General features: G+C 33.5%; 1 protein-coding gene across 1 annotated transcript in view; it reads right to left on the bottom strand.

The window, feature by feature from the left end:
- Window positions 1–24,715, bottom strand: part of LRP1B (LDL receptor related protein 1B) — a 669,075-nt gene that overhangs the window by 121,199 nt on the left and 523,161 nt on the right. Inside the window, exons 42-49 of the mRNA XM_038182072.2 lie at window positions 15,840–16,029; window positions 15,070–15,274; window positions 8,222–8,414; window positions 7,630–7,755; window positions 4,111–4,239; window positions 2,209–2,328; window positions 1,043–1,156; window positions 692–841 (exon numbers count right to left, since the gene is read on the bottom strand). Of these exons, the coding sequence (XP_038038000.2) occupies window positions 692–841; window positions 1,043–1,156; window positions 2,209–2,328; window positions 4,111–4,239; window positions 7,630–7,755; window positions 8,222–8,414; window positions 15,070–15,274; window positions 15,840–16,029 (1,227 nt within the window). The remainder of the gene's footprint in view (window positions 1–691; window positions 842–1,042; window positions 1,157–2,208; window positions 2,329–4,110; window positions 4,240–7,629; window positions 7,756–8,221; window positions 8,415–15,069; window positions 15,275–15,839; window positions 16,030–24,715) is intronic.

Below are 24,715 nucleotides of genomic sequence, written 5' to 3'. Positions count from 1 at the left end.
AAGGAAAGAAGAAAGAGAAAAAACCAAGAGTCATAGGTTTGTATGAAAAGTTACACAATTTCCAGCAGTAAATACCTCTTCCTTTTCTGGAAGCCTACTACCTCAGCCTGGGGATTGGGACTAAGGTGTACCACAATCTCTTTGTACTGGCTCAAGAGCAGAAAAATCACTGAAGCAATAGCCCTGGATTCTACCCTGTCAGCCTGCACCAAGTACCTCAACAAAATAAAAGTAAAAAAAAAAAAACAACAAAAAAAAAACACTAAACTAAACTAAACTAAAAAACCAATTCAACAAGAAAAGAAATACAATCCACTAAAACAGTAGCTAATAGCTAATAAAAGTTCCTGAGGAATTGTGTGGAAGCTTGATGAGTTTGATATTTTAATGGTTTATTTAGATAAAAATGAATAATGACAGACCCAACCTGGATGAAACACAAAGCTAGATATTACACTTGTCTAAAGAGAAATGCATTAATTTGTAATAACTTGCATCATCTAATGAAATGCAAAATAAAAACTGGCAAGAAAAACTTCATTAACATATTTATCTCTACATTAAATATTAAGTATTGACTGAGTAAACACTTTGCAACATGTTTAAAAATAATATTGTAATATATTTTTTTCCAGAAATGTGTGTATGCGCGCACACACACACACACACACACATTCTTTTTAACAGTTACCTGGGCATTTTAGTTCATCTGTGTAATCTCCACAGTCATTAGATCCATCACATATCCATTCTGGCAGTATACAAAGTGAAGTAGAATTACAACTAATAAATCCTGTAGATTTTATTCCAAGTTTATAGAAATAGGCACAGTTTGTATTTTCTGGAAAGAGACAATAAATTACTGTATCACACCTAATACAGATTGAAAGCCTTATTGTTTGGTTTGTACGTTTAGCTTGAATTTGCACAGACCATGCAGCTGTTGGCATCCAACAAGTAATGACTATGAATTATCCACTATATAACAAGGAATAATCATGGAACAGATGCTAAGATGAAGCACAGACAAACACGAACTTACCACAGTTCTTTTCATCTGAAGCATCTGCACAATCAATGATCTGGTTGCACTGTGCTGATTTTCCAATGCAAATCCCATCTGCACAACGGAATTCTGTTGAAGCACATGTTGAATCTATAAAGTATGGTTAAAATAGATATAAATTCATGTACTAAACAGACAGTCCAGATGCATATTATACTTATTATACATATTATACTTAAAGCTTCTATCCTTTAGGATGGGATCTTCAGAACTCACTGTACCTTCCAAAGCTAAAACTTCAGTAGAAATTAGTAGGCCTAATAAACTTGAAAGCATAAGTTTCTAATTTTAAATTTATTTATTGAGCCTAAACATCTCTCTTTAGATAATCCAACTCAATTTGAGATAATCATGTGAGAAGGAAACAAGCACTTCCAGCACGATCTATGAATCTTTTAAATTTGTTATTTAACACCACATAGGGGTTCTTGCCTGTATGCTTTTCTCTCTACCCATATTCAGTTTAAGATTAAAAATCATATAGTACTTTCTGAAAAATCCTAGCCACCGAAGTTACATGATTTTTAGCTATATATGGCATAGTTTCTCCTCCAAACTTTCTGAATTGTAACGAAAGATTTGTGTTGTCTGCTAGATAATTTTTATTCATTCACTGAAGCACAATATGAATATTCATGTTTTAAAATGTAAAAAGAAAAACAATTTTGATATAAAAAGAAAATAAATTCCAATAAGTTTTACAAAGGACATAGACATTGTCATGCATCTGAGAAGCAAAGAAACAACACTGGCTACTTCAAAGAAGAAATAGTGCAGCAGATGCAGAGAAGAAATCATATAGCACATATTTCATCCTTTCCATCTGTGGCAAAGATACAACTTCATGTATCATTTAATGGAAGAAGCTGCAATAGTATTTTTGGAGTTTTCCTTAGCCCCAAAAATCTCTCCTTCTAGAGGACAGTAGGTGTAAAACAGAACTCAATCTTGATAATCAGTCCCAATATATGATCTCTTAAACATACCAGTATGTACCTGCTCTTGTTTTTGAATTATAAAGAAAAAATCCAAACTCTTGTAATTCCAGTAAAATTATCTGCGTTTTCTAATTACTTCTGTTTACATATGAAATATTTCTAGAGCAAAATTCTGAAACCACCTTGGAAGTAACTGTCATTTACCTTTACAGTCAAATTCATCAGAATTGTCACCACAGTCATTTGCACCATCACACACTTTGTTACTTGAAATACAGCGGCGATTAGAACATGGTTTAAAACCCTTTCGACAGCCTCTATTTTCTGGAAAAGCAGCACATAATTTCATTTAGACATCTGATACATTAACAGAAATAGCCTTACATTAAAAAAAAAAAACAAAAACAAAAACAAAACCATACTCCAGAAAGACATTTTAAATGAAAATGCATTTGAAGCTACAGAAAAAAAATTTCTGAACTTGTTTTTGTCTGACACAACAACTTGGAGTGCAATTTGGAGTGATGAGCAGATAAATAATGATTGAGAGTAATACATGAAAGCATGATGAGAAAGAACAGAAGAATGGCAAAGAAAATAACGAAAAAAGGGAAGTCTAACTACAAATTTTCATTATCTTGTGATGGTAGGAAAAAAAAATTGCTATAACTTCTGATCAAACAGCATGAAAAATCTAGATTGCTAAACCAAAACAGATTTGGCCTAAGCCAAATTCATCAATAATATGGAGATTAAAATAATAAAAAATATTAGCATAAAAGTTTCATACGTGAAACTTTTATCTGTTCATCTACAGGATGAACATGAAGTATGCCTGGATTTTTGAATACTAATACTGTAAGTATTGGTATTGCTCAGGTAAGTGCACTATTGAAGAATGTATTCGTTTTGAGTATTCAAACATATCAAAAATATGTAAGGTATTTCCTGAAGCCCTAAGCATTGTAGAATTAAAGCCACAATAATAAACAAAGTTCATAATGTTCATTGAGCTAGCTAATCAGTAAAAAATCCAGCACCCTGTACTTCATCGGATTCAGGAAGCAACATACTCCGCACGACCTAGTGCATGACAGAATTACATCTCTTTTTCTAATATGTAGCAAAAAGTTCTGTATGGTTGATTTAAATCAGGCAAACCATACACAAGCATATTGCAAACTAATATAATGTCCATCACAAAAATATGTGGCAAATCCATATAAATACAAATTGTTGGATATTGCATTTATATTTTTTCAGTATCAAAGAAAAAGTATAAAATAACTTTAGCAGCCCTATAAACCTGAAACTGACTGCTGATACATAAGACAACTACTCTGGAACAACAAGAAACAGTATTTTGAGATTCTTCACCAGCTGCAGCTTTCTTTCTAATTTGTTCCCATATGACTTTATATGCCTTCAACTTACCTTCTTCTCTCATAACAAAGTACAGGAAACTATGAAAACTTAATCTTTCTGCTACGGACTGTGAATGAAATCAATGACTGAAGCTAACAGTAGAGCCAGATATATTTAATCAAAAAAAAACAACATGGCTGTGTTCTTTTTTGTTGTTGTTGTTTGTTTGTTTGGACTGTACTTTGTGTTGTAGAAAATATTTTCTCTTTATGTCTAAGGAATATACGTAAATACAAATATGTTTGTATTACTACTACTTAGTAAGACAACCTAAGAAGGAATTCATGGAAAATTTTACTAAATATGGGAACAGAAATATTGATTGTTAAACTAAAGCTGAAAATACCGTTGTTTTTGTCATTGTTTCTAAGCTGTTTCCAACCTGTGTTTTTTGTAATTTTTTGTTTTAGAAATAGAAATATAAGAGAACTTGAGATGTTTTGTATTAAATATAAGCCAGCTAATACATGAAGTTTGCAAGGAAATACCTTAAAGTACAGTTAATTTTGTCCATATAATGTCAGGGTTTTGTTTGTTTGTTTGTTTTTAATCAGTAATTTGGCATTTTCTTCTTGTGCATTTTAGTGAGCAGTTGATATATGTAAGTAGTAAAGTCAGAAAAAACAAAATAAAATTGTATAACTGAAATAACATAAAGGCAAAAAATCTGGAAATACTCACCACAATAAAAATGTTTCTCATCAGACTTGTCTTTACAATGAGCAATGCCATCACATGTCAGTTGATAATCAATGCATTCACCATTTCCACATTCAAACTCAGAATAAATGTTGCAAGTAGAATTCTTAGCTAAAAATAAAATATATCAACACATTATTTTTATACCTGTTATCCTTAGTGAAAATGAGAGCAATATTTGGCTGCACTTGTATTAATCTCCTCTACAATTTTAGAACACCAAAGTACAAAAACTCCACAGCATCAAAATTTAAAAGCTCCCACACAGTAGTGGCCTGTAAGAGTGATAACTGATTTGTACATTTCTCGATATTTCACAGGAGTGAGGGCCAATATCTAAATAAGAAACACTTTTCAGACATTTCATGTTGGGGCAGAATTCCAGTGCAAGGTAGGAGAAAGCCTGTAAAAGATATATATATGTCCATGAACCAAGAGAGATGTGAACACGTAGTGAAGCAAGTTAAAGGCAGTAACTCTGATGAGATGATGACTTTGTTATTACTGTTCTCAACATTTCTTTACCTACATGCCTCTCCACAGCTTGTATATAATCATTACTTAGGAGATGTTTTAAAACGCTCTTCAATATAGCACATCCAAGAGCAAGAAGTAAATACTCACCATTACCTAGCGGTTAATTTGGACTCAACTCTGTCTTGCTGTACTGCACAGCTGCTCAGTGTGTACACAAGTGCCAGGATCAATGTACTACACACAATGTTAAGGCGATTGCTTAACACACAAGGAAGAAAACCTGTTGTTTATACTTCACTTCTTTTTATTCAGAAAAAAATAATCATCGGTAGACATGAAAATTTTGTGTTCTCTCCTTTTCAGAGCAAATATTATATTTATTATTTTATAGGAGAGATGTACACATAATATTTTGACTTCTTTCTCTTGCATATTGATTTTCTGTTAGTTCGGTTAAAAAAAAATAAAGCATTGCAGTATTTACACAGAATGATTTGGTTGTGAACTTTGTTATAGTACATTTGCTTTATATGCATGGGTCTGAATGAAATATCAAAGCTGAGAGAAAGGACAGATCAAGAGGAAGAACAGGGAAATTATACTGTTTAGTATGTTTGTTGTTGTTGTTGTTGTTGTTTTTGCTTGTTTCCATTATAATTACTTCTGCACAATTTCAGGAGGAACAGATGTCCACTACATGCAAAAGTCAAGCCAACATAATTTGAAAATAATTCTTGATTTGAGTTGAATATGAAGAAAAACACAAAAGTTCTGAAAATGTGGATTCCGGACAAGGTGAGGTCTGATCCTCAATATATAGAGTCCTTTAAATTTCAATCATGTTATCACGTAACTGCTCTTTTTTTTTTTTTTTCTCTTTTTTTTTTTTCCCCTTTCTCAGCATTGTAAGGGGTAAGATGTTAGGGAAAGTCATCTGCAGTTAACTTTGTAGTTCATCTAGTTCAGTATTTTAGACTGTAATCTTTAGAAAAAGTCCCCGTCCCCCCCCCCCCCGTCCCCACCACCCCCGAGAAAAAAAGGAAAAAAAATCAAAAAGTACGGGTAGCTTGCCTTCAGTTAAAGTCTGACAGTAAACCCTTGTATAGATTTTTTCAAATCCCAATTTTCAGAAACAAAAGATTCAGAACTTTCAGAACTGTTTAGTTGTTTACAAACAAGTAGTCAGTGTAGTCTTATTATACATATAATCATCCAATTCCTCTTTTAATTTTACTAAAGCTCTGTCTCAAGAATCTTCACTGGGAGTAAGCTATGTATGCACATCACATCCTTCCGGCACATAGTTCCATGTTCATAAACATCAATTCTGCATAGGGAAATTGTGATCTTAGGAAGCTACAATGAATGACCACATATTCTGAACCACTGGTGAACTTGAAAAAATAGTTATTTCTTATTTTCCTTATCATGTGTTGAGACATACTGGTTCAGAGCATGGAAAGATGTGGCAAGAAGAAAATTTGAACAGAACATTGTCAAAACAAAACAAAACAAAAACAAACAAACAAAAAAAAAAAAAAAAAAAAGAAAACCAATTTCCAAGTAGTCTTCCAACTTAAATTGATATATTGGCCAACGGCTCAAACACAGACTCTGCAAGATTAAGTACGACTGCCCTATTTATCGGTTACAATTATTTTATATATTGTAGGACATGTGTATTGGGTTTATGTGGCAAGGTTGTGGTAGTGGGGGGCTGTAGGGGTGTCCTCTGCGAGCAGAGCCCAGAAGCTGTCCCATGTTAGATAAGGGCCAGTTTCAGCAAAGGGACCTGCTGCTGGCCAGAGCCGAGCCAATAAATTATGTTGCTTGTGCCTCTGTAACAGCAGATTTAAGGAAGGGAAAAACCAACTGCTGCACAACAGCAGCTGGGAGAGCGAGGAGTGAAAGCCAGCCCTGCAGTTCTCAAGGTCAGTGCAGCAGGAGGGCAGGAGGTGCTCCAGGCATGCAGCACAAGTTCCACTGCAGCCTGTGGAGAGGCTCCTGGTGGAGCAGGTTGTCCCCCTGCAGCCCATGGGTCCCACATGGAGCAGATCTCCACGCTGCAGCCCGTGGAGGAGCCCCCAGTGGAGCAGGTGGATGTGGCCTGCAGGAGGCTGTGGCCCATGGAGAGCCCCCGCAGGGGCAGGCCCCGGGCTGGACCTGCAGCCCGTGGAGAGGAGCCCACGCAGGAGCAGGGGTCTGGGGGGAGCTGCCACCCACCCATGGGGGACCTGTGCTGGAGCAGTTTGCTCCCGGGGGATGAAGCCCATGGTATGGAGCTGTGTGGGTGCAGTTCTTGAAGAGCTGCTCAAGAACTGCATCCCGTGGGAGGGACCCCACGTGGAGCAGGGGCAGAGAGTGACTGATGGAGCAGCAAAGACAAAGTACTGCATACTGACTACAGCCCCCATTCCCCATTCCCCTGCACCGCTTGGTGGGAGAAGGTGAAAGAGGGTAGATGGGGGAAGGTGTTTGTAGTTTGTTTTAAATTTCTCAATGCTCTACCTTGTTAGTAATAGGTAATTAATTTTATTAATCTCCCTATCCCGAGTCTGTTTTGCCTTTAACAATAATTGCTGAGTGATATCCCTGCCCTTATTTCAACCCCTGAGACCTTTTCATTGTATTTTCTCCCCCTTTCCCTTTAAGGGGGGGGACTGAGCGAGCAGTTCTGGTGGAGCTCAGCTGCCCAGCTGAGTAAAACCACCACAACATGAAAGAGAAGTTCTCAACAGAAAGAAACGGCAAATAAATGTTAAGTAGAATACAACTACCCAAACTGAAATTTAAGGAGGGAATAAATATTAATGCTTTTTAACCTTCCAGAAGTCTTGTGAGACATAAATTAGTTAAAAGCCTGTTATGTGCCAAGCTTTCAAAAAAAAATTGTAAACACTGCTAGAGCAGTATTTATAGTATATATGAGCAATCAAATTAATGACTTGGGTCAACTATCTTTGCTCGTGATAGTCAACTGCATCACACCACAGCAAAAACACTGCATCAGCTAGTATTACTTACTCACACATCTGTTATCATCTACCAGTATTCTGTCCCCTCTACATGAACAGTTCACTCGTCCGTCAGGAGTCAGAAGGCATAAATCATGACAGCCACCATTCATTTGTGCACAAGGAGATAATTCACCTGAAAAACAAACAGGAAAAGATAGACTCTGCTTTATTAAATTTGCTTCAATGGCCAACATCTTAGAGAGAGCAAAGATCACCGTATTTCAGATTTATGGGCAATTGGTTCATGTTTTATCAGTCAGATGAAAATGTCAGCATGCCTCAGAGGCTAGCATGTTAAAGATAAACAAATGGAGTTATTTTGAATATAATCACTAAACAAAACCCACAACATTCAGAACTGTAGGTATTTGACAAGAAATGATTTAGCTACTATCAGAAGAATGCCTGTAGCAGCCAATGCTCATTCAATAATATTTAGTTACCTGGAGAAGAGGTTGTATCACACCTTTTGTTACCAGTTCATACAACAACAATTTATGAAATGTTGTGAAATGTTTTAACTTTATTAAAACTAAGTAAAATTCTTTAAATTAGTAATAAGGAATCAAGAACATAGTGTATTTTCTTTTGTAACTTACAACTGTTAGTATCATTAGCAACAGCAATAATGCCCATTGGCTGATGTGGGATATCAGAACGAAGAACTTTTGTATCTCCTCCCGTATATTTACTGGAACGCAGAATAGCTCTTCTCACCCCATCTGACCAAAAGATATAATCATCATATACTGCCAGGCTGAGAAAGGTGCCTGGTCCAGATTTAACAATGACCTAGAATACATAAGCACAGAAGAAGAACATGAACAGGACTGTTGTCTCTGAAAAAGAAAATTTAGTTTCTTTATTATTTTTTTTTAAATTATTATTATTATTATTCTTTGCTTACAGCACCTGGAAAAATGAGATAACAACACACAAAATGTTAACTTACTTATCATACTTCAAAGTTTTGCAACTCCAGGTTTTCATTACTCCATAAGTCAAAAATCACAATTTAACTAAATGCACTTGTAAAAATACCTGCTCAGAACACTACCTGCTTAATAGCCTGAGCAGAACAGAGAAAAAGAGATACTGTAGAAAGCCTGAACATCTACAAATTGCGTCTTTATGAATCAAACTGAGAAGTAAGTTTCAGAATTGGAATCTTTGTCACTATGTTAACATTAGAAATGTGAACCCAACACACAAAAAATGCTTTATGTTTTAAGATCACAAAATTAAAAAAAAAAAAAAGCTCCTCAGTCACCATAATAATTATCAGTTTAAAGCCTAGAAAGAAATTATGAGTTTCAGTTTGAATTAAAACTGCAGAAATACAATGAATTTAATTTGTCTGTCTCAAATCTTCTTAAATATTTTTCTATATGTTCTTTCTTTCTGCTTATTGGAATGAAAAATTTAACATGTACAGTTTCTGTTCTGAAGAACGTAACACATTTGTAATCTGTCCTCTAGTTCAAAATTCAATTTTATCTGAACAGCAGAATTATTGGAAGGAGCTCATTATTTTTCCATTAGAATTTTTGAAAGATAATGAAAACAAATAATATTCTAAACATGCTTATTGCACTTATTGCATTTCATTCTTTTATGTTTCTATGTGAAAATTAGTAACTTAGCTACACGTATTAAGTGGGAACAATTCTGATCCAAGATGGCATGAAAAATTTTATATCTAGCTTCTGCTTGTCATAGGTAAGCTGGGATAAATGCTGAAAAAGAGTATTTTAAATAACCCAACAGAATTTTTATTTATTTATTTTTTTAATAACCGTCAGTGTTCAGCCTATATCTCTACCTAGGTTACCATGTTTGTTTGTTTGTTTGTTTGTTTTTATCTCCTATGTGTCCTTTTTCCTCTTTCCCAAAGGCCTTTTTAGTAATGGCATGAGTTCATGGAAATCAACTTGAAATGTAGAGCATAATTATTGGCATACACACAGCACATTTTATGAATTTGAGCTACTCATGCTGACTGCACATATGCACATGGGCTGCACTGTGCATGCAGAGCCAGCTGGTACACTATTCAGCCTACCTGCCCGTGGGTGATGTGTGCCATGTTTTTTAAATGATAGCAGGAGAAAAAAGTAATATGGTCAATCCCATATTAAAATAAATCTTTGTCATCATGCAAAGAAATCACCTAGTAGAGAGGACATCTAAATTCAATTTCCTGGAATAATAAAACATTTTTCCCACTACAACTCTGCCTTCAAGATTAAGAAGGTGCCCTAACTGCAGTATTCAATGCTTCTCCATGCTAGAAATGAACGTTTAAGATACTGAAAAGCAAGCTGCAATGCTAAACTTGCAGTGTTCCTGCTACTACTCACATTTGTAGTTTAGATTAAATAAATATTTAAGCAACTATTTATTAACAGGCCTGGACTTTTCAGCACCATTCAAATGGGAAGTATTTATCTCTATAAATTATGACTCTTAACAAGGGTCTTTTACATGCGTATTAATTACATAATACTAATTTTCAATATTATGAATGATAATGGGAATCCTCATCTAGTGTTAAATGTATGCCAATCTCTATTAGAATTTACTGAGAACACGTGGTTTTAAAATAATCTTATTCTCCATATCCTTATAAATTGTTGTTGTCTTTTAATTAATTCCTTCTTTCAGTTAATTTCTGTCAGGTTACCAATATTGCACATCAAGATACTTTTGCAAACAGACCCAAGTTAACACTGTCACATCGCTGTCAGCCATCTAGCTTCCATACATTAGAGGACTTTATTGATGAGTGGCCTCTTTCATCAATTTCAATCTTAGCATTAATTTACAGAACTATTTAAATAAAGCAAATCACCGATGATAATTAAGTGAAATCCCCGGCAAAACAGTTTAGCAAGTTTAGAAGCTAGGGGGCATTTTACTCTTTGCATTGATTCTGTACTTCTTCCAACATAGGCTGATCGAAAATACAGGCATGTGGAAATTCAAGAAACATATGTTCTTTTTGATTAGATTTGCAACAGAAAAGAATCAAGAACGGAACATTCCCATTACAACTAATATATTTATAATGCTGAGTAGAGAAAATTGAAAAAGCCACCAAAATTTCACTTCTGGTACCGTTAACTTCCAAGATTATCCATAATTCCATCTGCTTTTCAAACACAGAAAGAATGAATTGCTTAAAAAGTCCCAAACCTAACAATAAACTATCATAATTAGAAAAACAGAAGAGACAAAACATGATGAACTTAAATGTCTAGGTGGCAGATGCAGCATGTTTTGAAAAAAAAATATATATATATATTAACCTTTTTTTCTGCCCTGTTATTTCTTCTAGTTCTGTTTAACAAAATCACACAAAAGCAGTAGAAATTTATTAGATAGTTTCTCTACAGAGAATGGATTAAATCTTATTTTATTACTTGACAACAAGTCAATCTTATTAAAACATCTGCCTTCTGGTGGACATTTTTTTGTTGTTGTTCAGGTTAATTTCCATATCTCATCATTTATTAACACAGAGAGAATAAAGCAATGTGATTCTTTAACTCAGAACCATGTTCAGGATCTGGATCTTTCTGTAACTGCTCCTGACCAGATCTTAGTGAGAATCTTTTCTAAGACTTTTTAGCACATTCTGATTTTAATGGAGTTAGACAGTCTTCATTTATAATTGCTAATATTTTGTATGCTTTATCTCTCTTTTAGCTGCCTTGGCCAATCTCAATTCTGATCTGCTTCACTGAGTTATCCACCTACTTCTTAAAGTAACGTTGGTGTCATGGTGAATATCTTCCAAGAATTGACCAAAATTACAATACTGTCCTCAGTCACACCTGTCTTTCAAATAAATGTAATGACATGTCTGGAAAGTAATTTGAGATGTCAATCATAAAGTCAAGCTTTCTGTAAATGCACAGTGAAACCTTTAACATCTGTTTCTGTATTAAGTAATCTGGTGGAACAGATATGATAAAATGTTACTGAAAATGGAAGTTGAACACCAACTTTGGAAGTATTTTTGCTTAACTGCTTAAATACAGTATTCTAACAACACTGTAAATACAATACATACAATACAATAAAAAAACGTCTTACGGAAATTGAAGGCTATAATTACTGAAAGATAAAGTAAAGATGGAGAAACCTCTAAAATGCATTTTAACAATCACATCTGTAGGCCCACAAAAACATAACTGAGAACAAAATATTTGTATTCTAGATGTTAGAAGATAATCAGATTTCTGTTTACAGAACACTAACTATAGTTGTAGGCTCCAGATCTGTAAAACATTACAGGGCATACAGTATTGAATGAGAAAAGAAAAAATAAAATAAAATAAAATAAAATAAAATAAAATAAAATAAAATAAAATAAAATAAAATAAAATAAAATAAAATAAAATAAAATAAAATAAAATAAAATAATAAAATAAAATAAAATAAAATAAAATAAAATAAAATAAAATAAAATAAAATAAATCAAAGATATAAAGATACAAAAGATATAAAGATACAAAAAAAAAAAGTTCTGAAACATACAATCAGCTTTATCAGCTCTGTTCATACCTAAAATGTTATATCTAAAGCAACACTAAGCAACCAAATACGGCTGTGCCACAATGTAAAATCTAATGGAAGGCAGGGTCAAAAATTGAAGAAAAAAAGGAAAGGGATTGTCAAAAAATGACAATAGCCAGATTTATTTTTAAACAAAGTTCTGATAAAGTAGAACAATAAATGTTAAAAAAAAATAAACAAAAAACAACTGCATATTGTTTAAGTAAGAAAAAGTAGCAAATATAACAAAAATAACCTTCCAAACTTGGAAGAGTACTTCAGCAACCACATATTAAATGAACTCTAACACTCCATTTAATAGATACAACTCAATACTGCTAAATTATGTTCTATCCATTCATTGTACTAGATTACTGTGGTGAGCAGAATAAAAAAAGAAGCTACCTGAAAGAAATTCATAATATTACATTAGCATTTCATGTTCTACCCTACAATTGCTATCTTTGTTAACCTAACTGAAACTAGAAAGCATCAAAGCAGACACAGTGAGGAAACAGGTAATTGGTTTAAAGTATTTTTAGGGTGGCTGAGAGCAAGACCTTGCTGAAAAACCCTAGAAAATCTCAGACCACCACAATTTGGGAATGATTTTTACTTGTGTCATCCTAATGTTACAGAAACCGGATATCTTGCCAGGCTGGATAACATACCAAGAATAAAACACTTCTGCCCTAGAAATACTTCACCAATAATACAATTTCATGGTTTGATTCTGGCATTCTTAGTAAGAACACATCTATGAGATGATGAGCAACTCTGATGAAGCACTGCCAGTGAGGTCAATACAGCTTAAGAAGATTTGAATGAAGACGCATGATATACATGACAATACCAAACTAATGCAAGAAAAGAACTCAGAAAACACGCATGATTCCATTTCTCCACATTTATCCTTCCTTCTTTTTGTTAGCTATGTCAAAAAAGACAATATATTATTATCTGCCTGAACTTCTCATTGTTATAAAATTTAAGCTCCTGATTGCCTTCTGTTTTTCCAATGGATATATCAGTTAAACATCTGTGAAAGAAAATTTTGTTGGAAAGTTTGAGGAAATTCAAGCTTCATGTGTACCTTGTAACTTTCTTATACGTGTTTTCCTGAATTTTATTCCAAGGTAACACGTATGGTGGGACATGTGTATGGTGGATCTGATTAACTATTTTGCTGTCTATATGTTTCTTGATACAGATTGCAATCGGTTTTTAAATTCTTTGCAGTTTGACACTAATTTTGGAACCATGGTCTTGAGGTTTTGAAAATAAACCATATTCTGAAGGTATGACTATATTTCTCATATTATCTAGCTCCCATACTTTACATTATTTATAACATTAAGAAAAGGCAAATAGCTGTACATACTAAGCATGAAAAGATAAATACCCTAGTTGACTGTGTTAGTTATTATATCCTGAAAAATTGTTTGCCTGTCATAACACCTTGTGTGCCATCACACGTGAAAACTCAGATCAGCATTTCTGACAATGGCGTTGATTCTCCCAAAACAGGTATTGGTGTTGGATCACAGCGATAGCTATAGTATAGCTTTGTATAAGTCACCCACTACAGCTCCTAAAAAAGCCTTCAGCATGCTGTTGTAACTTGTAACCGCAAATCTTACTACTTTTAGGAGCTTTTTTTTTGATGTAACAGAGAAGGAGAGTTAAAAGTGCAGAAAGCCAAACAAAGAGATGATAGACTAGAAGAGGTAGAAGTGTCAACAATAAATGCCTGAAAAAAATTAAATGACTAGTTTGTCTTGCTGATGCAAACTGAAACTGAAAGCCAGAGGTTTTGATGAAAAGGTGGAATTTTAGTAATGGTTTCTGCAATTAAACGACATTATCTCCCATTTCATGTTTGCAATGCATATTTTGTTCTATACTGTGCAGGATCAGAAAAGCAAAACTAAACACCAAAGGAAAACAGAAAAAAGGAGCAGTACAAGACAGAGGTATGGACCAAAAAGTGAAAATGTAGCCAAAATGTATAGGAAAAAAAGTCAAATCTAACAGGGAAAAATAAATAAAGTGTAAGAAAATGATGTAAGAATTCCTGTTGATCTAGAAGAAACACAAAAGAATATCCGCTCTAGAAATGGGTATTTTCTAGTAAAACATTTAAAGCACAGAAACTAATATGATTTTTAATTTTACTACTAATCAGCTAAACAAGGTGTTTAGTGACATGTTCTTCATTTACTTTATTGTGCTCTTTGGGAGGTACAAGTTCCCTGAATGGAAGGCCTCATGAAATATCAGAAATGTAGAACTAAACATGCAAGTATGTTGTGAACACAGACCAACTACCTTTAATATATTCCAACCAAAACATAAGCTAACTGAGCACTCCAGCACCAAAATGTATGATGATAGAAGAGTAAAGGAGTACAAACATACTTTAAAATTGAGATTTAGAAAAGTAGGAAATAAGATTTGTAGAGTAACACACTCATAAGCATTACACAAGAGAAATTCTGGTGATTTCAGCAAAGCTTGACACACAAAGAAAACTTATAATTCCCCTATGAAAAGTAGAATATCTCTCTATGTCTTCTACTGATTTCTACATTTTTCCCCACCATTTTCCAAGTTTATACAGATTTTTTAGTGCAGTGGTGCTTCAGAACCAATATCAATGCAGAGATATTGGTAATGGTCTGCATATTCAGAATTTCACAAATTGGAGCGTGCTGAGTTTATAAAGCACTACTTCTAGTTCAGATTTTTTTTTTCAGTTTAAGTTTTAATATACAATTAATAGTAGAAGAAACATTATTTTTGTAACATTTTGTTTACTTTAAAGATAGTAACAAATGCAAACTAACAGATTTGCAGTGAATATATTTGTGATTTATGTTTTACTTACATATCTTTGTGATCCATCATATTCACACCTCTCTATTTTTCCCAAGCTGCCATCTGAAAAGTAAAGTTTCTCCGCCCTATGATCAATGGTGAGTCCATTAGGTGTCAGAATATCTGTACTAATGATAACCTGTGCATTCTTGCCTGAGAGAGTAGATCTCATGATGCTTGGGAGTTGCTCATTCCAGTTAGTCCAAAACATTAAGCTGTATTAAAATCAAAATAATAAAGAAAACCATAAGATATATTTTATAATTTAATTCTCTTTATGGAATGAACAATAGAAAAAATACATGCCAAAGGACTGGTATGTAAAAGAGGGATAATAAGGAATCAAGTGACCTTGGTATGTTCTACAGTGGGCACATCAGGCTCCTGGCTGATGTTGAACAATGGTAAACAAAATGTTGTGGAATGAGCTATGGATGTAATTTATACACTCATTGAAAGTGGTGGTAGGGGAAGTGAGACTGCCCACTTGCGTTAGCTGAAATTTCTTGAAATCAGCTTGGATTTTTAATGTACCATGAAAATGCAATCAATATTTGATCTGAAACATAAAAATGTACAAAATGTTGTAGCTTCACTCTGTGCTTGCTTTAAAAAAATTATACTAAAGTTTGTCTTGTAAAACAAGAAATCCACTAAACCTTCATAGGGTTCAGCTGTATTTGATGACTGTCAAATAAAGAAGTGAAAAAGGTCATGCTGTTTTCTTGACATTAGTTAAAAATCAAAATCTGGTAAAAGCATCATCATCATCATACATACTTTTGACATTCATCTAGAGCTAACACATGTGGATGATCATCTTCAGACATTGTTATTACTGCTTCCCGGTTGAATGCTCCTCGACGTCTCTGGTCAACAGTGTGTCTTGTGATTGAGGATGTGGTTGAACTGGTCCAATACAGAGTGTCCCAAGCTCTATGATAAGCAAGTCCCTCCACTGACCCAACATCTGGAAAACATGGTTACAGAAAGAGCAAATAAAACTCCTTCTAAAAAGGCCTTTTCTTGTTTAAGTTGATCCTGCAAAATCTCAGAGTTGAGAGAATCACAGAATTCAGCCTATTATTCCTTTCAATTATCATCGGTATCATCAATTCCGTTATACTTCCACCTTCCACCTGCGTTGTTTTTGTTTGTTTGTTTGTTTGTTTTTTTCCTGGAACCAAAGTTAAAAAATATTGAAAAATATGGGGAGCAAGATCATTCTTAATATCCTTGTACTGTATTTGTCAATGCTAGCACTTGTTGAAATATTTTCACTACAGTGTCTCCAGCAAATACATTAGAAATAATAAGCTTTTATTCAAGATGGCAGTAAATTAGTTACAAGTTTGGTCTTCATTTAAGAGAAGTCTTGGCATGTTTTTACTAATTACTTGTACTATTTCACCTTATCTTTGGATGTATTTTGTAACAGATATACATATTACATTAATTGGGATCAAAATGTCCTTTACTGTTATCTGAGTAGGCTTTTATAAAACATCTGAAACACACTGAAAAAGACCAGCTTTGAATGTTGTAGCATCAATACACTGTTTTAGTAAGCCACAATACCACACACTTTCTTTCTACATAAAAAATGCGTTAGAAACAAAAGCAAATATTAATAAGCAGCTAAAACATATATTTTACATCCAGAAAAGATAAATTGCATCTGATTTCAATGTATAAAAGTGACAGACTGTGAGAATTAGTAATTACTTCCTACCATTATTTTTGAATTACCACAGAAATGCATGTTGATTACTTCACTTATTATTTTGTTAGAAACAATTTTAGACCAGAAGGTTCATACAGCTATTAATGAACTATAGAAGACAAGACCTAAAAATATAATAAGGATTACATTATGCTGATTATTACAATTTACACTCAGCTTTCAGGAAGATGTAATTTTTACCACGCAATTCATACACACAGAACAGAAAGTCCCCAAATCACACCAAAAGTTAAATCACACCAAAATTGCTAACACTAAATTAAAACTATGAAGTAAATAATTAATCAGTATTTTAGATTTCTCTTTCTTTGCATTTGGAGATCTCCTGATTACATTTTCATGATTTATCTGTAGAGAAGTCACAGCAAATTTCTTACAGAAGAAAGAACAGAAGAAATAAATTGGATGACACTCCGTAAATGGAGGTGAATATATGTAGAAAAGCTATCCCTACCTATGGAGGGGAATTAATGAATAAAATATATTCAGTTCACTTAAAATAACTCAGGAAAGTGAATGAGTTTTCAACTGGCATTGAAGGCAACTTGAAAATTACGAAAAATTATTCTGACCATTGTAAAGGTTACCTTTTAGATAAGAATTCTGGATGTGACAAAGATTTCTTTAAGAGCGATGGCCATATTCAGTTATTTTTAATTTTAAGCATGAAAACATATTGAGATATAGCAAATGAATGCTTCTTTCCTTATTTTTTACTTTATTTTATTTTTTTTAATATCCACCATAATTTGAAATCAAAGAGAGGTAGTTCTTTCAAACAGCAGGACAGAGATGTGCAAGTACTTTAGTACTTTAAAACCAGTTAGAACATGCCTGAATGCAGGCTTATAATCAGCTATGGTTTACATAGTTTCTGGTATCATCTTTCTGTATGATAAATTAAGAAAGCTAGTTGCTTCGTTCTTGGATATTGCAACCATGAGCTCCCACACCACATGCATATTACTTTATGCCAGGAATGAATGAAACAACTAATTCCTCTTGAAATGTACTCTGGCATGGTTCTGGCAAAAAAAATATGCTGCTGAAACAACACTGCAGGAAGTATAAACAGTACGATGCCAGACTTCGTTCCTTTTGTCCACAGACCTCCCAACCACTGAAATCTGTGCTTCTCAAACACACCATAATTTTCTCACACTATACTTCAGAACATGCAAAAATATTCCTGACAACATAACATTAAAATATTACTCTCATGGCTGACATGGCCAGCACAGTATTTTAGGCAACATGAAACAGATGAAATCCTAACAATAATAATTTCTCAGAGCAAGAGAAACACAAGATAGGATTAAATGGAAACTTGGGATTGTCTAAAACATCATTAAGGCACTAGGCCAAGCACTGTGTACGTGAACCATTTTGCACCCTGGTTTGGATCCTGGATTACTTCCAGGGCAGAAATCTGAGATACAGGTATTGATACATTTCTTGGTCAATTTTTGCAAACTTTTGATTAAACTGTGAAATTAAAAGAAATTTTAGGAAAAATGATAAATCTTAAACATATAGAACCATGAAAACAATTCTAATTTAATCTATTAATTTCCATTTCACTTATGTTGAATTCTTCCAATTTGCCATTGCCAATTCTGTATACTATACTGACATTTTCTGACCAATTCTGCATATTACTTATCATGAACAAACCATCAGAGCATTTACCCTTTTTTTTTTTTTTTTTTTTTTTTTTTTACCCTTTCATATCTATGCAAGTTGAATGTTTCCTTAATTTCTTTAATTATGGAATTTTTTCGAAAAATGAAACCAAGCCTTTTGCTTGGTGGATAAAGACATAACCCTTAGGAGGTAAAGATTTAACCAAGATTTGCAGCAAATCATGCTCTTCAATTGAAAGGCACCTATCAGAAAATAACAACAAACCAAACCAACCAAACAACAACACATTTCCCTCATGTAACCTTTTGAATTTCTATCAACTTCAGCTTTGTTACTTGTCTGTACCTGTCAAGAGATTCAAAAGCAACCTGTTTATACAACATAGACTAAGATTGTTCTGTACTAGAAAAAGGATAGTGATGTTTCTGCCACAACTAAAATGATTAAAATGGTCTTGAAATAGAAGATATATGTGGGTTTACTTGTAATTTCTATGCTTAATAGGTCTTTATTTTTCTACAGAAATCATGTTCTTATATAATCATTAACATTATTAAATTGGACCAATACATCAAACTGCAACTCCAGATCAGGGTGTGTAATATATTCTTACAGTATGAATATTATGAATAATGAAACGGTCACTTCTAAATTTTAAGAAAGAGAGTCGTGGACAATTTTGCCATATATGGAGAAACATTTAGCATACAGATGAAAAATAAATATTCCTCTTGTTTGAATTAAAAAATTAAATGTTCTGTTTTAAAAAACCTTGCAATATACGCATGTTCTGAATGGACAAGAACTTCAGCAAAGTAATCAATAAAAACACTATTTAAGAGAGAACAACAGCAACAATTCTAAAAGAAAAAAATAAAAGCTAATAAAAATACAATAAATCTCTAAGATTAAGAGAATTTCAAAGTCTTAGACTTAAGAGAAAAAAAGTTATCTGAAAGTTTATTGCTTAGAGTCAGACTGTAAAAGATGCTCAAAATCAAATATCTGAAAGAAGTTCTTCATGGTGAGGGTGATGGAGCACTGGAACAGGCTGCCCAGGAAGGTTATGGAGTCTCCTTCTCTGGAGATATTTAAGGCCCATCTGGACACCTACCTGGGCAGTCCCTCTAAGGAACCTGCTTTGGGGTTGGACCTGCAGGGGGGTTGGACCTGATGATCTTTCGAGGTCCCTTCCTGTGATTCTGTGATATTCAGTTATGGAAATGTGTTTTCATAAAAAGAATTTCAGGAATTATCTGAAGTATTTGTGATCTTTTAAAAATCTCCTTTAAGGTCTCCTTATAGACTGATCTCACCTTTGAGCAACCTAAATGAAACTATTAAACAGCTCGGGTGACCTGTGAGTGGATGATGAAGTTTTGTTAAACACCACAAAATCACTTTGACTAAAATATATGCTTAGTCAAAAAGAAAAGTCAGTTAGAAAGAAAAAAGAAAAGAAAGAACACTATATAAACACTATCTGTAAGACAAGAATTAAATGCTAACTAAATATTGTCTGCTGAAAACACATACCAAGTGCATATGTTTAGTTCCACTGGAAATAAAAATCCTGAAGAAGTAATACCAAGAATTCTCCTTTATTTTTCAACAAACTTTTTTGATCATGTTGCTCACTTATGAAATTGAGAACTCCACCGAAACCAAAGAGAATCATTTAATACTTTTTAAAAAACACAAATCTGTAAGGAAAGTGATTTTAAAGTCAGTGACATAAAGACCAGACGGTAAATGCTAAAGTCATCCAAGATTTAGATAAATTCTTACAATAGAAAACAAAACAACTTTTGTTCTTATTAACATTGAGTATGAACAGGATGAATTATTCAGTACATCATGTAGAAAAATCTTCAATATAACTAGGATTTTTGGTTGTTTGTTTGTTTTTACATTGTTTGTTGGTTAAAAATACGTTTTGTTTTACGCATGGTAGTCAAGAAACATAACATGCATATAAATTATTTTAAAGTGTCACAAAAATTAAGTGTAATTTAAAGCAAGTACCAACTAAGGACAGAAGTGGCCCTCAAAATGGTCCTCCTGCCACCTTCAGATGCCCCTCCTCAAAACTAAATCTTTTATCAACTTCATCTTGCCAAAGAAAGGTCACTAGAGGAGACTCCAAAGCAACTGAATTCTAGTGTCACATCATTACCATTTTGCACTGAAATTATTTTGCATTTACTTAATTCTTACTCCTTAAGGGATACCCTAGACTACATAGGGCTTTTGTTGTTGTTGCAGTTACTATATCATCAGATATTCAGTTACTTTAAAAAATAAGGGAAATATGTTCTCATCCTGTTTTGTGCTACAATTGGGGGATTCAATCCCAAATCTACTGACAGGATGAAAATTAGTGATTTGTTTACTCTCAGACTCATATTTTCATAGCATCATACAATATTCTGAATTAGTATAGCATAAAGAAACTGGAAATGAAAAGAAACACATTTGTTTCACTGACATATTGAATTAAAACACTGATGGCATTAGATGCCTACAGCACTGATTAAATTTATTCTAGGCATGAAGCAACAGTTTATGATTTTCACATGAATAGCATACTTAAATGAAAGGAACATTAATACAATATGATATTAATATACAAATACTCACATTATTCACCTGCCACTGACATTCTGAATTAAATCAGCAATGGGGTGTATAACTGATTAAATATCTACACAAGAGAATGCAACAGCTTATGATTTACAAAGGCAATGGTAGACCGATCACATCATTATGTTGCCAAATGCTATCTATCACTTTTACTGAACTTAACGAAGATGGATTGCATACCACAGATGAGATGCGGCCTATAAATATTGTCATGCTGATCTTCATCTGACTTTCCCAGGGAAAAGACAAGCAACAAATCAATAACTGAAGAACTCAGATTAGAGCTCCCTGATTACTGCAAATACAAAATAAATACTTAAGGGTGTAAAGTTTAAATTATCCAATAGTTCTAGCCACTGACTTTCGGTAATGTATATACTATTTCACTGTCTCCTAGATTTTGATCTATCTTCTGCAAGTTTTAAAATTTTCTAGTAAGTTTACAGTAAAAACTTTCTTAGTTTTGACTGCATAAGTTCAACTACCCTTTTCATTTAATTTGATATTCTTACACACTCTTTTTCTTTAGCAAAGCTGATAAGCAAGAACTGCCAACATTATAAGGCAAAATAGTGTGGTTTTATAATTTTTTGTTTGTTTGTTTTTGTTTTTTATTATTGCTGAAAAGCCAACAGAATAGGAAAACAGCATAAACTACACTGATATCAGAACTTTGGAAAGGCTTTAATACTTAAATCTACACTGATATCAGAACTTTGGAGAAGGCTTTAATACTTAAATGTACTTAACATTTAACACCTGTTTCATTTTTATGTACCTACTAACTTAGTTTTCACAATTTACCTTTCAGGATACAGTCTGTCAGTTGTTTTACCAGACTGGTCATAGGAGATGAAACTGCTTTCTGTCAGTCTGTTTGTGTAAAATTACCACGATAGATAACAGGTGATCTCAGGTGAAAAAAATGCCTCACAAGCAGCAAAACAGCCAATGAAAGGGTTATAGTTCACATAACTAACTAAATGTACAATTAGAACTCTAAATAGTTATTTCTCTTCTACTTTCCTCTTCAAGTAGCCAGAAGGCAGGAAGTCATTTCTGCTATATAAAATTCTAAGACAATAACAAGCTGTTAAAACAAAACAAAGAAAAAATAAATCAAGATAAGTTATATTTGACTCAAAAATTAGAGACTGATTTAATTTTTTAATTGCTTCTGACATCAATCATATATATAACAAGTACACAGTATGTTATATTGTAACAGAAACCTTAAATATCAAATATGACAACTCTGTATTGCAACAGTTCAATTAACTCATTATCCTGTTTAGCCTATAAATATAATTTTAGTGCACATGTAAAGTTTGCCAAAATTATACCATAAATCACCATTTTTCTATATCTGTTAAGTATAAAATCATGCGGTACAGTACTAGACATTAAAGATGCAATAAGATAATATAAACAGAGGCTTTGGGTTCTTGCAGGCAAGAACTACCTTAAGTAGAGGACACAAAAAACAGCTCCGTGGATATACTGACTAACTGACTGCAGTAAGCATGAAAGAATTAACATTTGCTGTGAATGAACTAAAGAGAAATAAAATCATTTTGGAATCTTGGGGGGGGGGGGGGGAGGGGAGGGAGGGGGAAGGCAAACAAACACCCTCATTTTTTTAGAAAGTATAATACCGGAATCTCAGATTCTAAAAAGTTCAGTGACTTTCTAACAAGTGAAAATTCAGTCTCTGTGTGATAACTATTCACAGAACACTTCTTAAATATGTGGCAAAAAGAAACTAATGGGTAAGTATCTTTCTGGATTTATAACATTGACTTAGTCTGCATCCATGAAGATATATAAAATATTATGTTCAATCACTGTACGTGTGAAATAAGTACGGCATGAATGGCAGGCAGATGCCCAAGTAGTAGGATGTTTATTGTCTAGTCAATCAGCAAACTCATGAAGGTCTACACAAAACACCTGATGAAACTACTCAGGCAAGGAGTCATTCTAATTAAGCATGGAAAAGACCATGAACGTAACCTGCAGTTGATGACTTTAATCATACTTAGATGAACTAGTCAGCCAACTGAAAACACGATAGATTTTTATTGTGTGAACTAACCAACCAATGGAAAAGTAATGATAGAGGGAGGATATTTCTGTGCAATGAAGTGCATTAGATATTGATTAAATGCATCTCTGGGATGGCAGTGGTAAACTCCAGTTTGGAGCTGGACAAGGTACGTGAAGCTGGACATTTAAGAGCTGATCACCCATCAACACTTAACAAACACTTGAATGCTCACTAACAGGGTGTTATAAGCTATGGAGTGCTGATAATGTAAACAGGACAGAGATACTGGAAGGAAAGACTCAGAGGATCAGTCAGCAAATCATACAGTGTTCATGGGACATTTTGCCACAGCTGCTGATGTAAAGACAGCAGCAAATTTACACCAGTAAAAATTTAAAAGCAACATGGAAAATTGAAGCAGTTACAAACTGTTAATTCTTTATGAATCATCTCCAGTTTAGGAGGCAAAAGCACCTTTCCTGAATACTGAGGATGGGAATGCTAGCGAACTGAAAGATCAGTGTATGTTAGTTCCCGTCTTAAATACATTTCAGTTTCATAGTAGGAATAACTAAACAAGCCATGGAATGTGCAAAAGTATATATTCCTAGAATAGTAACTGATAAGTATAAAGTTAGTAAATGTTATCTAACTATATACTTATTTACTGTACAGATTGCAAATTCTACCCATTAATCATAATATACCACCACATACAAAACCAAAATGTATTGATAAACCAGACATTTTCTTTTTTCTAACAAGGTAGCAGTTGTAATAATAATTTTAGCTTTTACTACTTAATGTCTTAGGTTTAACGATAGTCTCTCAGTTTTACCTTGTTAAAAAGTGAACATCACTGGAACTATACCATATACAATTAAAATAAATGCAATTTGTTTACAGAACTAAAAGCAACTATATTAAAGTATTTATCTTTAACAGATTAAAAATTTCTTGTGGAGAAGAAAGCTCAACAACGACAGGGACCTCATACAATGTACCAAATTTAATGCTCTGTAAGAGAAATGGGAATATAAATGCCTTTTTGACAGTTAAATTGGAGCCATTTAGTTAGCAAGAATAGTAGCACACATTGGAACACCTTTAAAAGATTCAGACTGTAAAAAGCCTTACAATACATCACAGGATCTGACACTTTATGCTAGCAGTGAATAAATTTTTGCCTTCTATAGACACTAGTGCCTGAAGTTCTAAACAGAAGCAGTCTTTTTTTCACATAACACTTCCTTTCTTACCATGAAGGATATTACACTGGCAAAAACGTCTTAGTGTAATTGTTTACATAGTTAGGAAAGAAATGGCTCACCAACAGTATCTCATCTTAATACTTCTTCCCATTTCTGATTGCTTTCTTTTGCCTGTCCTCCCCTTTCCTCTCTCCTTCAATTTCCAATTCTTTTCTTTTCTTTTTAGTGTTGTACCACTATATTAAGCCTACTTGAATGCTTGAATGCTGCACTCTTCTATAGATACCCTGAGGCAGATGTTGGTTAACGAATAAATTGTCTCAAACCTATACCTATGATAAAAAAGGAAGCTGCATTATTAGCTTAG

The sequence above is a fragment of the Anas platyrhynchos genome, chromosome 7, assembly GCF_047663525.1.
Source record: "Anas platyrhynchos isolate ZD024472 breed Pekin duck chromosome 7, IASCAAS_PekinDuck_T2T, whole genome shotgun sequence".
In the NCBI taxonomy this organism is placed as follows: domain Eukaryota; kingdom Metazoa; phylum Chordata; class Aves; order Anseriformes; family Anatidae; genus Anas; species Anas platyrhynchos.
The sequence above is the reverse complement of the archived record's forward strand: the minus strand, read 5'-3'. Positions and strand labels throughout refer to the sequence as shown.